The 13,174-nt window shown below is 48.2% G+C and overlaps 1 protein-coding gene across 1 annotated transcript; it reads right to left on the bottom strand.

The window, feature by feature from the left end:
• Nucleotides 1-683: 683 nt before the first annotated feature.
• LOC119405050 (E3 ubiquitin-protein ligase Siah1-like) lies at nucleotides 684-11,281 on the bottom strand. Its single transcript, XM_049419192.1, has 4 exons — nucleotides 10,942-11,281; nucleotides 7,803-7,935; nucleotides 6,492-6,598; nucleotides 684-2,035 (listed from the first exon to the last, which is right to left on the bottom strand). Exons 1-4 carry the CDS (start codon nucleotides 11,108-11,110, stop codon nucleotides 1,659-1,661), a joined length of 786 nt encoding a protein of 261 aa, XP_049275149.1. The 5' UTR covers nucleotides 11,111-11,281; the 3' UTR covers nucleotides 684-1,658.
• Between the last annotated feature and the right edge of the window lie 1,893 nt (nucleotides 11,282-13,174).

The following is a 13,174-nucleotide window of genomic DNA, read 5'->3' on the forward strand; positions in this document are numbered from 1 at the left end:
ATAACACGGCAGGTGTTCTGATTACGGCCTGACTCTGTAAAACCAAGCGGTGCGTTTCTTAGGCCAGGGAGTGGCAGATACGGCGATGCATTTTTTTCTTTCTTCATTTTTTTCTTGATACTGTCTACCTCCTAGGGAGCCTGTTTGAGGGCGCTGGTTTCCGACGCGCGCAACAGTCTAGTCACGTGTCACTTTTCATATTTCGCGGGTTTTCTTGATCAACCGGAAAAAATGAGCGCGCAATTAGCACGTTGTTGAAAGTGGCGCAGTTAGATGCCATTTGAACATGCCTACATACGCCTCATTGACATTTTGACAATTAGGTGAGTACTTGTCGAGTTAAAAATATAATTATGACTAAATAATTAAACCTTTTTAACGAAAAAAAAAATAGCAGTGGCTACTCCAGTGCACTATGAACAATATGCAGTAGGTTTGCTTCGCGCAACGCCGTTCCTCTTTTTAAATTTCTTTTTCTTTAAATTTCTTTTTAAATTTAAATTTCTTTTCACGGTTCTTTCTCCAGGCAGAAATTATAGCGCACCATAAATTTCACGAGTCTTTCGTTAAGGAAGGTTACTTTAAAGTTCCTAGAAAGGAGAAAAGATCTGTCGCCTTTAGGTTTCGTGATGGGCGTGCGCAGGAGGACCCCGGAAGGACCGTGCAGGTACACCATTCACCAACTGCAGGCACTTTATTTTTGGTTTGTAGAACACAATAAAACACTAAACACTTTAGGAAAAAGAATAAAATAACGGCAAAACACCATTAGAAGCACTACATCGCACCGTTGCGTCCGTTGCTTGCTTTCCAAAACTCGTCGCTAAGAACGATCTCGTCAGCGTGGCGTCATTCACGCTTTCTCACATCACTTGTTGCACTGCACATTTGCATTATCACACTATCTTTTTTTTTAGCGTCACTTATGCGAAATGTTCGATCTCACTGACCACCGTATCGCGACGCATCTGCGTCACTTGTGTCAACAGGGAGCCAGAGTGTTCTCTTGTGCCGGCATGCAATCTGAAGCACCACCTCACGGCATCACAAGCATTGATTGACAGGTTCACACTTCGAACATTCTTCATCTGCAGGGGTGCAAAATGCAACGTTCTGCGGAGCACTTTCACAGGAGGACTATTCATTGCATCACCCTGAAGCGTAACAATGGCAGGGCAAGTCAAGGAAGCAAATCATGTGCTCAGAAGTGTTCTATCGCCAGAGGTGGCAAATCACATCTCCGTAGCGCTCACTCTTTAAACATTACACTGCACCGCTCGTTATCTAACAGAAAAAACCAGTACATCACAACGAAGTCATCAATCATGCAACCAGAAAGGTGTTCGCCAAACATCACAGGCGCAAATAGGAACGTACTCCGTAGCACTCGCTCGCTATTGAAACACCACACCACATCACACAATACAACACCATACCGCGTCACACCAATCAGTCAGTCATGTGGCCACGAGGGTGTTCGCCCAATCGCGAACGGCTCACACCTGTACCTTCTCCGCAGCACTCGCGCTGTAAACACTACACTTCACAGCACGGTTAACACACCAGAACGATTGGTCACGCCAGTGAAGAAGTCAATGGTGTGATCGGGAGTGGCGAACCCCGTGGCTTGAGCTTCGATCGACGTACGGCCAACGATGTCACGAGAGGTGCACAACGGTCGACTTGATGCGCACCACTCCGCCACACAGCTCAATCTGATCGTTGCTGATGACGAACTCGAGGCAGTCGCCGTTGTCCAGGGCAACCGTGACGCTGTCCTCGATGCCGAGCGGCATGCCCTGGTGCGCGTGCTCGCCGTCGAGACCGTGGAACTCCACGTGGTAGGCGAACGTGTTAGCCGCCTTGTCGTCCGGGTCGATCATCTGAACGACGGCGCAGTAACGCCACCTCTCGTCGTCTATTGGACGTCGACGAAGGACTACCAGGAAATCGCGACCGAAACATTGCTGCAGCTGCATCCAGTAGGAGATGGCGTCCGCGCCGTTGGCTTGCACGCACAGCATCATCTCCTTGCCTGAGAAGGTCATTAAGATACCCATGTTGGAAAAAAAACAACTGAAAGACGACTCAGTCATGTTATATTAAGGCGAAAGCATTAGATGCCTCATCAAACGCGAAAATTGACCATCGGCGTCCCGCGTCGCCGCCAGTGAACATGAATGATGCAAAAAATTATCACCACTTGATGACATCACCATATGACATGATGACGGCGTCAAGTTAGCCAAAATTTTTACATCATGACGTCACATGATGACGTCATTACATGACATCGTCGCTTGGTCACAGGTGGGCCAATCACGGAGGCACCAGGTGAGGTGCAGAAAGTTTTCAATGCCTTCGATCTTGGAGGAAGTGCTGAACCACGTTAGGTGCAGAAAGCTTTTGGAGGGAGGCGTGGAAGCAGCAGCGGATCGACTGAGAAGAGAAAGAAGAATGGTGGCTTTCGCCTTCGAGTCGTCTTAGGCGAATACATAGGGGAGCCTGTGAGTTTTCTTTTATCCTAGCTAAGCTCACGAAATATGCGCTTCAAAAATCATTTCTCGCAGTCGACTGTATATTCAAGCGAAGCTTGCATTGGCTGACTTGCGAGGTCGGGTGAAGCTGGCGTCGTATGAAAAAACCCAGACTCGCTCAAAGGCGTCAGATTCTCCTCCTCACTCGCAGCTGGCGGCCGGAAACACTCCGCTCTCGAAAGTGGCGCGCCGCATCACGCCACTCTCCCAGCCAATAATAAGCGCTTCCTCCCTCCAGAGAAGGCAAAGGAGGGTCCGCTGGCTCAGCGCGCGCCGCGCTATGGGCACTATGGGTAGGCCGCACTTGTTTCTCTCTGCTGGACAGGGGTGCACGCTGTTCCTGGTAGGGGGGGGGGGGGCGGCGCTGATAATATTTGATAATCGTATCGAAACTCATGTGGCAGGTGTTGAAAGATGGGCATTTATAGCGTTTGTATTGGCTTTACGAAATATAGTTGGCTGTCTGCGCCCGTCCTCTGTGCTCGCACTGCTCCGGAAAAGTTAAAGGGGTCATGAACCACTTTTCCAAGTAATGATCTAATGAACTCGGTATCGGAGTTTACTGTCTCCGGAATCGATTGCCGCAAAAATTTCTCGAATCTGTCAAGAATGAGGGGAGTTACGGGGGTTTGGCGCACGCTCTCAGCGCTTTCTCTCTTTTCTCGTGCCTACGAGCGCACTGGAAGCTAGACAGGGAGGGATGGCACGGGGGTAAGAAGGTAAGTCAGCGCGCGTCATGAAACGCGATCGCCCTCCCGCTGTGATTCGCATGCGCGAGTGCGGCTACCGTGTAAAGTTAGCAGACTGAGGAGTGCGGCGCGGGCAAGTGGCGGCACCTCGTGGCAAGAAGCGCATCTCATCCGGCTATCGGCCAATAAGCACGCTATGTCTATTGCGACGTAAACAGGCAGATCCGCGTCGTCAACGTGCAGACGCCCCGCTTACCGACGAGAGTGAGAACCGGCCTCTGTTTGAAAAGCGGGCGCCTGAGGAAACGGCAACTTCGCGCTCCGATTGTGGCCTTTAGGCGGCGCGCACGACTGTAATATTTGGCAGAGCAGTTCATAGCCGTGTCAGCTTTCCGCAGGATGTGTTTCTTCAACAAGCCCAAGGGGTGCTTCATGACCCCTTTAAAGTAGGAATCATGTCCGTAAAACTTGTCCTTAGGCTAGTTGGTGCACGGCTCATGAAATTAAGAAGACGCTCACCTGTGGAACGGTTTACATCGGCCAAACCGGCCGATGTGTTAACGATAGAGCGAGGGAACATGAACTTTCGATTAAGAATAATGTCTGTACACGTGCACTTTGTTGATGCGACGACTGATGACTATAAAGAATTATGGCTGAGCCCTTTGTAATGGGTTGGAAGTTTTAAACGACCCACTAGTTACTTAATTCCCATTGTGTGACGCCCGGTCATTATTTCAGTCTGCCACCACGCTATATAACATACGTTAAGGTGAGGAAGAGAGACAGCGAAATAATTTATTGAGACCCCGAGGAAATGGATCATGGGGGCCTTACGGGCTTCCTTGGCAACCAATAGAAGCGCACTTTCGAGGAACGCACTACGCTATAAATCAATTTTTGTGCAGTAGGGAAGCAGCCACTATGCAATTTTTCGTCACTCTATGGAGAACCGTGGTACCCACTAAACACCTGTGAGGCATTATGTGCACTTTTGTGATGCTGTGGCTGATGGTGAACAATTATGACAGAGCCCTTTGTAATGGGTTGGAAGCATTCAACAACCCACTCGTTGCGCAATTCGCATTGTGTGACACCTGGTTACAGAATTGGCGTTGTGTGATGCCTGGTTGTTATTTTACTCTTCTACCACGCTACATTACATATGTTCATGCGGTTCTTTCCCGACCTGAGGCCTGTATCGGGTCTTTCTGCAAAGCAGTTTCAAGCACCGGCATGGCTCTGAGGTAGAACACTGGGCTCCAACGCAGAGGGCCCAGGTGCCAACCCCGTTCCATCCTGGATATTTGTTCTTATTTCGTTTTTTCCTCTTATTTCGCACGATAGCGGTTACGAACACCGGCGGCGGCGGCGGCGCACAACTACGGCGCCAAAAACGGCCCTTGTGATCTCATAACAGCTTTCGCTGTGAAAATACTGCGACGTACTCCATGCATTGGTCAGCAACATGCATTTGGTCGCGCTATCATACAGTGCGTCTGCATATTCTTATGCTCTTGCTAGAGTTAGCTCGGGCACCCTGCATATTGCGATGTTCTTTCAACAATAGAGTTCAAGAATAGACTGACGCTCTTTCATATCGCTTGTCCTTTCCTTGAGGTATTGCATCTTCTTATTCCATGAAGTATGAGCCATGTGGCCCAAACCAAAGTTTCATTGCATTAATTGAGCTTGAAGGATGGCAACGCTGCTGTTGTGCAACGAATAGCCGGCATTAACAGACATATAGCCAACGCTAGCCATCACATAGCCAGTATTAACTTGTGTTAGTGATGTGCGAGTAAGTGTGGTATCTAGGTAATGAAGGCTTCTGCTCGAGTTAAATTGAATTCTCTCAAATTATCGACATTACCGTGGATATTACGGACGTCACATAAAATTACAGGAACTGCACGACATAACCCATAACGACACGATGCCGTCTTACGCACGACACATAAGACGGCATCGCCTTACACACGCAATACCAACGGAACCGAACAGACAAACTAGGCCAATGAAAGCATAGGAAACCTTATTTGTTCTTTTACAGCGGATCTGTTATGCATTTCCTTAAGCCGTTACGCCTTCGCATAAACGAATCGTAATGAATGGCATCTATGTTTCTAGCGCGTGTAGCGCAATAACTCTGCCGCGCCGGCCGAGTTAAGGCTCTCTTAGTCCTCCTCTTCATCTTCTGCTTCGCTCTCCGGACATGTGCGCCCGCACGCGCTTTCCCGCTGCGGCGCCGATTTTCCCGGCGTGGGATGCAAGAACTCGGATGGGCGAGAGAAAGAGTACAAATCAAATTTGACCAAATTCACCGGCGAAACCGAAGCGCGAATGAGCGCAACTAGCAGATGACCAGAATGACGTTACTGTTCATTTCAACGACTGCGGTGGTGTACAGGGGTTCTTAGGTGGCTATTTGGTTCATGAACATTGCGGCGGGACATCGCAGAAAACGGCACGACGAGCACACAGGACACAGCGCTGTGTCCTGTGCGGTCATCGTCCCGTTTTTTGCGGTGTTCTGCCACAATGTGCAGTGCTGTTCTGCATTCGTTAACGTACGCGCTCCATGCGTCCCATCGTCCCATAATCGCAAGCGTAAGCCCGCACACCCAAGAAACAAGATCGATCGCGACGGTCGCTCATTCTGGACGTCTCGGAAGATTATAGCTGTAGCCTGTAGCGCTCTTCCGAGTTTGGTTTCGCCGCCGTAATTCGTCAGATTTCATCACTCTACTAAAATTACCAGCGGTCACTTTTTGGAAATATATAAGAGGCAATGGGTACTTCGCAAGAAGGGCTCCAATTTTCCCGTTTCACCCGACCGCCTCTCTCCACTAATTAGAATTAATTTAGACTTATTAATTACTGTTGTAATTGATGTTTACAGTAATCTTAGGATGTCGGCTACAACAGAAAAGGTAATTGTGAAGGCAGCGAGCAAATATCGCATTTTCCTTATTTTTGATAATTGTCGGACACATTTCTTATAACGCCCTAATAGTAAGAATTGTTGGGGTTTTACGTCCCAAAACCATATGATATGATTATGAAGGACGCCGTAGGGGAGGGCTCCGGAAATTTCGACCACTTGTGGTTCTTTTACGTGTACTTGAATGTAAGTACACGGGCCTCTAGCATTTCGCCTCCATCGAAATGCGGCCACCACGGCCGGGATTCGATCCCGCGACCTGCAGGTTAGCACCGTAACCACTACAGACCATCGCGGCGGGAGAAACACCCTGTATATTACCTGTGAACGTCTTAACGAATGGGTGCGAATTGACGAGGTGATGTTTCACTTCGTTCGCACTTCCTTGCCACTGGCACTTGCCGCTTGGGTATGGACATCTAAAGGACCTGCAAAAAACATTAATAACAAATTAAGTGAATGGTTAGACTACAACTAGAGTAAATCAATGGCGACATAGTTTAAGAAGGGAGCTGTGGATGGTTGCAAGTTACCCTTCTATGCATCCGCGGTCTGGTGTAAGCGCTACGATCCTCCGATGGGCCCACATAAATTTTTAAACAATAAAGAAAGAAAAAATTGGGGGACCCTTAAGCTTCGCCTTTAAGAGTTGAACGCAATAGCGAAATCCGGCCCCTGGTGCGCACTTCAACCACTAAGTGCATACTTATTAATGTGTATTGTTACACACACACGCACACAGACACACACACGCGCGCGCGCGAGATTGGTACATACAGGTTTTTTGATCTAAAGCAAGAGTCGCATGGCCTCCAAGACATACGCCGCGCGCTTGCCATCTCAGAGGCGATGAAGAGTCTCACAATGCCTCACAGATGGCAGCACATTATCTAGCGTTTGCTGTTTGCTTGATCAACGCCTTCTTTGGAAATGCGGCATTGGCTTGATATGTTTTCCGCTAGATGGACATAGTTGTCCATTTCCTTTCTCGATTTTTCGCTCACGGATGATTTTTCGCTCACAACCAACGGTCCCGACACCGGCGGCGGAATTTCTGCGACACGAGCTCTCTAACGCTATCGCGTTAAAATTCAGGAACCTTAGCCTTATCGGGAAAATGGGGGCAAGCGAAGCGTGCCTGACGTAATACTTTTCTTTCTTTCTTTCTTTCTTTCTTTCTTTCTTTCTTTCTTTCTTTCTTTCTTTCTTTCTTTCTTTCTTTCTTTCTTTCTTTCTTTCTTTCTTTCTTTCTTTCTTTCTTTCTTTCTGTCGCACTGCAGAATGCTGCCTCCTAACGTTTTCCCACGTGCTTAGCAGCCCAACGCTTCACTTGCTACAGGCAATGACGACGTTCATGCGCTTATATATCCAGGTAACAATGAAACGCGGTGACGTGAAATGGCAAGTCATTCCGATAACCTGGATAAAAGATCAGATTGCCGTTCAGGAACGGCTGACTGCCGACAAGTCTAAGATGGAGGAAGCATCAGTTATTGGAAAACTGCGCATACGAGTACGCAGGTGACTGGCGCACCTTTGGGGCCCGCATTGCGTTAGGTTTGCGGGCGCCGGGTTTTCATGTTGCATACTTGTGAGGCAATAATAGGCACCGTTGGATTAGGAACTACTCACCTAAAGCGGCATATCGCCTGATGCCTGAGCTTGTCAGCCGCCGAGAGCATGAACGTACAACCCGATGACACGAACTTGCAGGGAAACTTGACCTTCTCGGCAATTCTTTCTAGGGCGAGGTTTCGGATATCGTCTGCGCAGAAAAACCGTGTATTATAACACCTGCCAGAGGGGGAGTGAGGTAGACGGGTCATGTTCTTACATATTGAATGTGCGTACGCACACGTACAAGCACACGTAAAAAGGTACATAAAGGGGAATCGAACCCCCTTTGCCTGCCCCCCTCCCCCCCTCAAAAAAAAAAAAATCTGGCTACGGCCTCCAGTTCACCAACTGAGCTAGTTGGTGAGCTGGAGGTAGCACTGCACTAACTAAATGATGATTGTAAGGCACAGTTAAAGGACATATTTTAACGAAGTAACGGTATCGCCAGTACTATGTACCTGTCTGTGCGTGTGTCGTTTCGCGCTACGTTTTAACGCGATGACGGTAAAGAGTTCATTTCGCAGAAATTCCGTGCTGGTGTGGCTTGGGGTGGAGGGAGGGCAAGTGCCCCTTTCGCATCGCTCTGCCGAAGCACACGTGCGTGGCAGAAGCGTAGGTTCGCACCAGGCGTCACACCATACGAATTGCGTAACGATGAGCGAATGAAAGCTTCTAACCCGGCCATTACAAAAAAGCCGGCAGATCCCATGCATTGTGGGAATCGATGTAATGCGAAGCAGCCAGCAAATAGCTGCATACATCGTCTTGTATGTCATTGAGGAAAATGCGTGTCATGGTTTTCATGTTTATTATTATTTATGTTCGTGACACAGTAACGTCGCGCAATACCAACTTCGGGGTCGATCAAGCTAGAGAAACGGCAGCCAGCGCCCCATGAGCGTGACACGTAAGTCATGCTGTACATGACATGCGTGTCATGATTTTCATGTTAACTCGTGTTTTTATGTTCGTCACACAGTCACGCCGCGCAATACCAATTTCGGGGTAGATCAAGCTAGCGAAACGGCCGCCAGTGCCCCATGAGCGTGGCACGTAAGTCATGCTGTACGTGACATGCGTGTCATGCTTTTCATGTTAACTCGTGTTTTTATGTTCGTCACACAGTCACGTCGCGCAATACCAATTTCGGGGTAGAGCAAGCTAGCGAAATGGCCGCCAGCGCTCCATGAGCGTGGCACGTAAGTCATGCTGTACATGACATGCGTGTCATGATTTTCATGTTAACTCGTGTTATTTATGTTCGTTACACAGTCACGTCACAAGATACCAATTTTCGTGTATATAAATCTAGCGAAACCGCCGCCAGCGCCCCATGAGCGTGGCACGTAAGTCATGCTGTACATGACATGCGTGTCATGATTTTCATGTTAACTCGTGTTATTTATGTTCGTTACACAGTCACGTCGCGCAATACCAATTTCGGGGTAGATCAAGCTAGCGAAACCGCCGCCAGCGCCCCATGAGCGTGGCACGTAAGTCATGCTGTACATGACATGCGTGTCATGATTGTCATATTAACTCGTGTTTTTATGTTCGTCACACAGTCACGTCGCGCAATACCAATTTCGTGGTAGATCAAGCTAGCGAAACGGCCGCCAGCGCTCCATGAGCGTGGCACGGAAGTCATGCTGTACATGACATGCGTGTCATGATTTTCATGTTAACTCGTGTTATTTATGTTCATTACACAGTCACGTCACAAGATACCAATTTTGGTGTATATCAAGCTAGCGAAACTGCCGCCAGCGCCGCATGAGCGTGCCACGTAAGTCATGCTGTACATGACATGCGTGTCATGATTTTCATGTTAACTCGTGTTATTTATGTTCATTACACAGTCACGTCACAAGATACCAATTTTGGTGTATATCAAGCTAGCGAAACTGCCGCCAGCGCCGCATGAGCGTGCCACGTAAGTCATGCTGTGCATGACATGCGTGTCATGATTTTCATGTTAACTCGTGTTATGTTCGTCACACAGTCACGTCGCAAGATACCAATTTTGGTGCATATCAAACTAGCGAAACGGCCGCCAGCGCACCATGAGCGTAGCATGTAAATCAAGCTGTACATGACGTGTGTCATGATTTTCATGTTATGACTTGTCATTTATGTTCGTCCTACAGTCATGTTACGCCATACCAATTTTGGTGCACATTCGATGAACCAAGCGACCAGGAGAGCACAAAGTCGTAGGCGGCTAGATAGATAGATAGATAGATAGATAGATAGATAGATAGATAGATAGATAGATAGATAGATAGATAGATAGATAGATAGATAGATAGATAGATAGATAGATAGATAGATAGATAGATAGATAGATAGATAGATAGATAGATAGATACGCTCAAAGTCGCAGAAGTTCGCTAAGAAATGCTTCGCATTTAAAAGCTGACCTATAATTAAGCATCATCATCATCACGAGCCACAGCGCTAAGAAAGTGTGCAGCCACGTCGGTGCGCGTATTCCTTTACAGACACGCAGTGGGTACTTCGCAACTGTAATTGCGGAATGAAGGGCAATAAAATATTCAAGGAAGGCTTCAGTGGAGGTGCAGGGAAAGATTCGAGGAAGGATGCAAGAGGGTGTTCGAGGAAGGATGCAAGGAAAGAATTTCAGAAAGGGTTCAATTAAGGGTCAAGGAAGTCGAAAAGGCTTTCGCCTTGATGCCTCTGAGGAAGGATTTAAAGACCCCGGCATTTAAGACGTTACATGCACCATAACATGGGAAAATTAACCGACGTCGGCGTGCCGCGTCAGCGGCGTCAACACGAGTGATGCAAAAAATCGCTTCGCGATGACGTCATAATGACGTCACATAACGCTTCGTGAAATGTCATCGTCGCTTGGTCAAAGGTGGGCCGATCACGGAGGCAGTGCAAAACCATGTGAGATGCAGAAAGCTTGCAATGCCTCCGATCGTGGAGGTAGTGCATAACCACATTAGGCGCAGAAAGCTTTCGGAGGGGGGCGGGGGAAGATGAATACATCGACTGAGAAGAACAAAAAAAGCGATGGATTTCGTCTTTGAGTAGTAATGGACCCTGCGAGTACCTTTTTTTTTTTAAAGACTGCCCACAGAGGCGCGTTCACTGTAGTCGATTAACACAGCCTATGAAGTCCACTCACCCAACTGTTCCCTACAGACGGGACACGTGTCCACGTTCTCCCTGCAGCTGGAACACACCAGGTGGCCGTTGCGACACTGCACAATGGGCGGCAGCACGCTGTCCGAACACACGGGGCACTCGAACAGGCTGAGCATGCTGTCCTCGGAGACATTGTGCAGTGGCTCCATCACGAGTTGCCCGAACGCCGTCGCAGCTCTCGGTCCCGCCCGTTTGGTCTCTAGCAGTGTGGCCTGGCGGGTAGACCTCCCCTTACAACCTTGACTCACGGGTGCTGGACACAGGTTCACCTCGACACGTGGTCACCTCGACAAGTGGTCACCTCGACACGTGGTCACGTTTCGGATTGGTCCTTGTGATGGTCAGTGCGTGAGGTTCTGAGATGGCAGACGAACGTAATGGTTGGCAGGCGCACTGTAACATCGTACAGACGAAGATATCTTTCGCAGATGTCACTGCTCTGCAAACAGGTTCTTACATCCCGGTTCTCCACATACATTCGTTAATGCATACTTGGCTCTCAGTAGTAATTAATGGGCTGGTCGACTCATACTGTCTTACTGACCATAAGACTATGGCTGCATTGCGCGGAACAGTGAAATAAAGGGGTTGAAGGAATAAGGTGAGCGCTAACCAGAAACGTACCCTATCGAGAGATTACAGTCCGAAGGAAATGCGTGGCACCTAGTGAGTCCGCGGTTACAAACGGGCCGTCAAGAAGAAGCGCTTCAATAAGGTACTTCATTAAATACTGGCTTCATTGAACTATGGGGCTTCATTAAATACTAACTAGTAGCATACTGTGAGATACTGCCAAATTTTTGGAACGAGGCACGTGGCATAATGTTGCCCGCGTCGTCCCTTTCAGTGCTTGCTCTTCTTGTGCGCCATAAAAGGTAACACAAAGTTATTTATTTTCAAACCGGTGTTACACAAGTTCGCCCCTTGCTCGAGTTTAAACGGTATTTTCAACGTCGTAAGCAATTGTGCGACACGCTTCGATCGCGGGGAAGGATCGCATACTCGGCAAAGCATGACACACAAAACAACTATATATAAGAAACGCTCTCAGGGTTGCGCGGCTGTGACAGCGCGCCTCATATCGTGTTGCTTAGTTCGATCTCTTTGACATTGCCGTTGATAAGCGCTCACACATACACAACACACGCGTACGTCCGCACTAACGAACAAAGAAAAGTGGACTACGTACGACCGCAGGGGCGGTAAACTGGCAACACCTATGTGAGTCACCCGCCGACGCTGATGCTAGGAGAGCTTCTCTTCTGTTCAGCCACCAGTGGTGATTCAGTTTCGCACGCGGTTATCGCTTCACAATACCCTCGACGTTATTCTGAGGGGCTCGCTACTCGTGCCGACGGGCCAAGTTTGCAGAACGATCCGTTCTAGCGTGCGAAAAGTTGTGATAAAATGAGCAAACACCAGAAACCGCAGCTAAGTTTTTTTTTGATATAGTGGCCTGGACAGCGGAGATAAGCTAAAGGAGACGCAAACTTTGTTCTTGCCTGCGCCTCCTCAAAAATAAACACCTCAAAAATAAACAATATTGAACGGTGACCGTTCAATATTGTTTATTTTTGAGGTTTTACGTCCCGAAAGCACGATATGATTATGAGAGACGCCGTAAGGGAGGGCACCGCAAACTTCGACCACATGGGGCTCTTTAACGTGCACCTAGCTAAATATAAGTACACAGGCATTTCGCCTCCATGGAAATGCGGCCACCGCGCCCGGGATTCGATCCCGCGACCTTCAGGTCAGCAGTCGAGCACCATAACCCCTGGACTACCGTGGCTGGTAACCGGTCAAAGAAAGTGAGCCAGTTTACGTTACCGTTTACCGCTAAAAAAATCACAGCATATCCACGGAGTGAATGATGATGAGTGGGCGAAGCTGCGGAGGTTCATCGGTAAACCGTGAATCTTCCGTGAATTCTGCCCAGTACATCATCACCGACGTCAGATCGGGCGCGTTTATACTAAAGGTTCGATGAGAGTTATGACGACTTGCATCTCACTTTAATTTTACATGTACGCTGTGAATTTTCGTTGTTTAGAAAACCATTGCTTTAGAAAACATCTGGCGTCTTTCGTTAAGCAGCTGGCGTCTTTTCGTTTTGCTTTAGAAACATCTGGCGTTCTTTCGTTTTGCTTTTAGGAAACATCTGGCGTTTTTCGTTGGTTTATTTTATCAATCAACGGCGTTTTGAACAATAT

This window comes from Rhipicephalus sanguineus, chromosome 9 (assembly GCF_013339695.2).
Source record: "Rhipicephalus sanguineus isolate Rsan-2018 chromosome 9, BIME_Rsan_1.4, whole genome shotgun sequence".
NCBI lineage: Eukaryota > Metazoa > Arthropoda > Arachnida > Ixodida > Ixodidae > Rhipicephalus > Rhipicephalus sanguineus.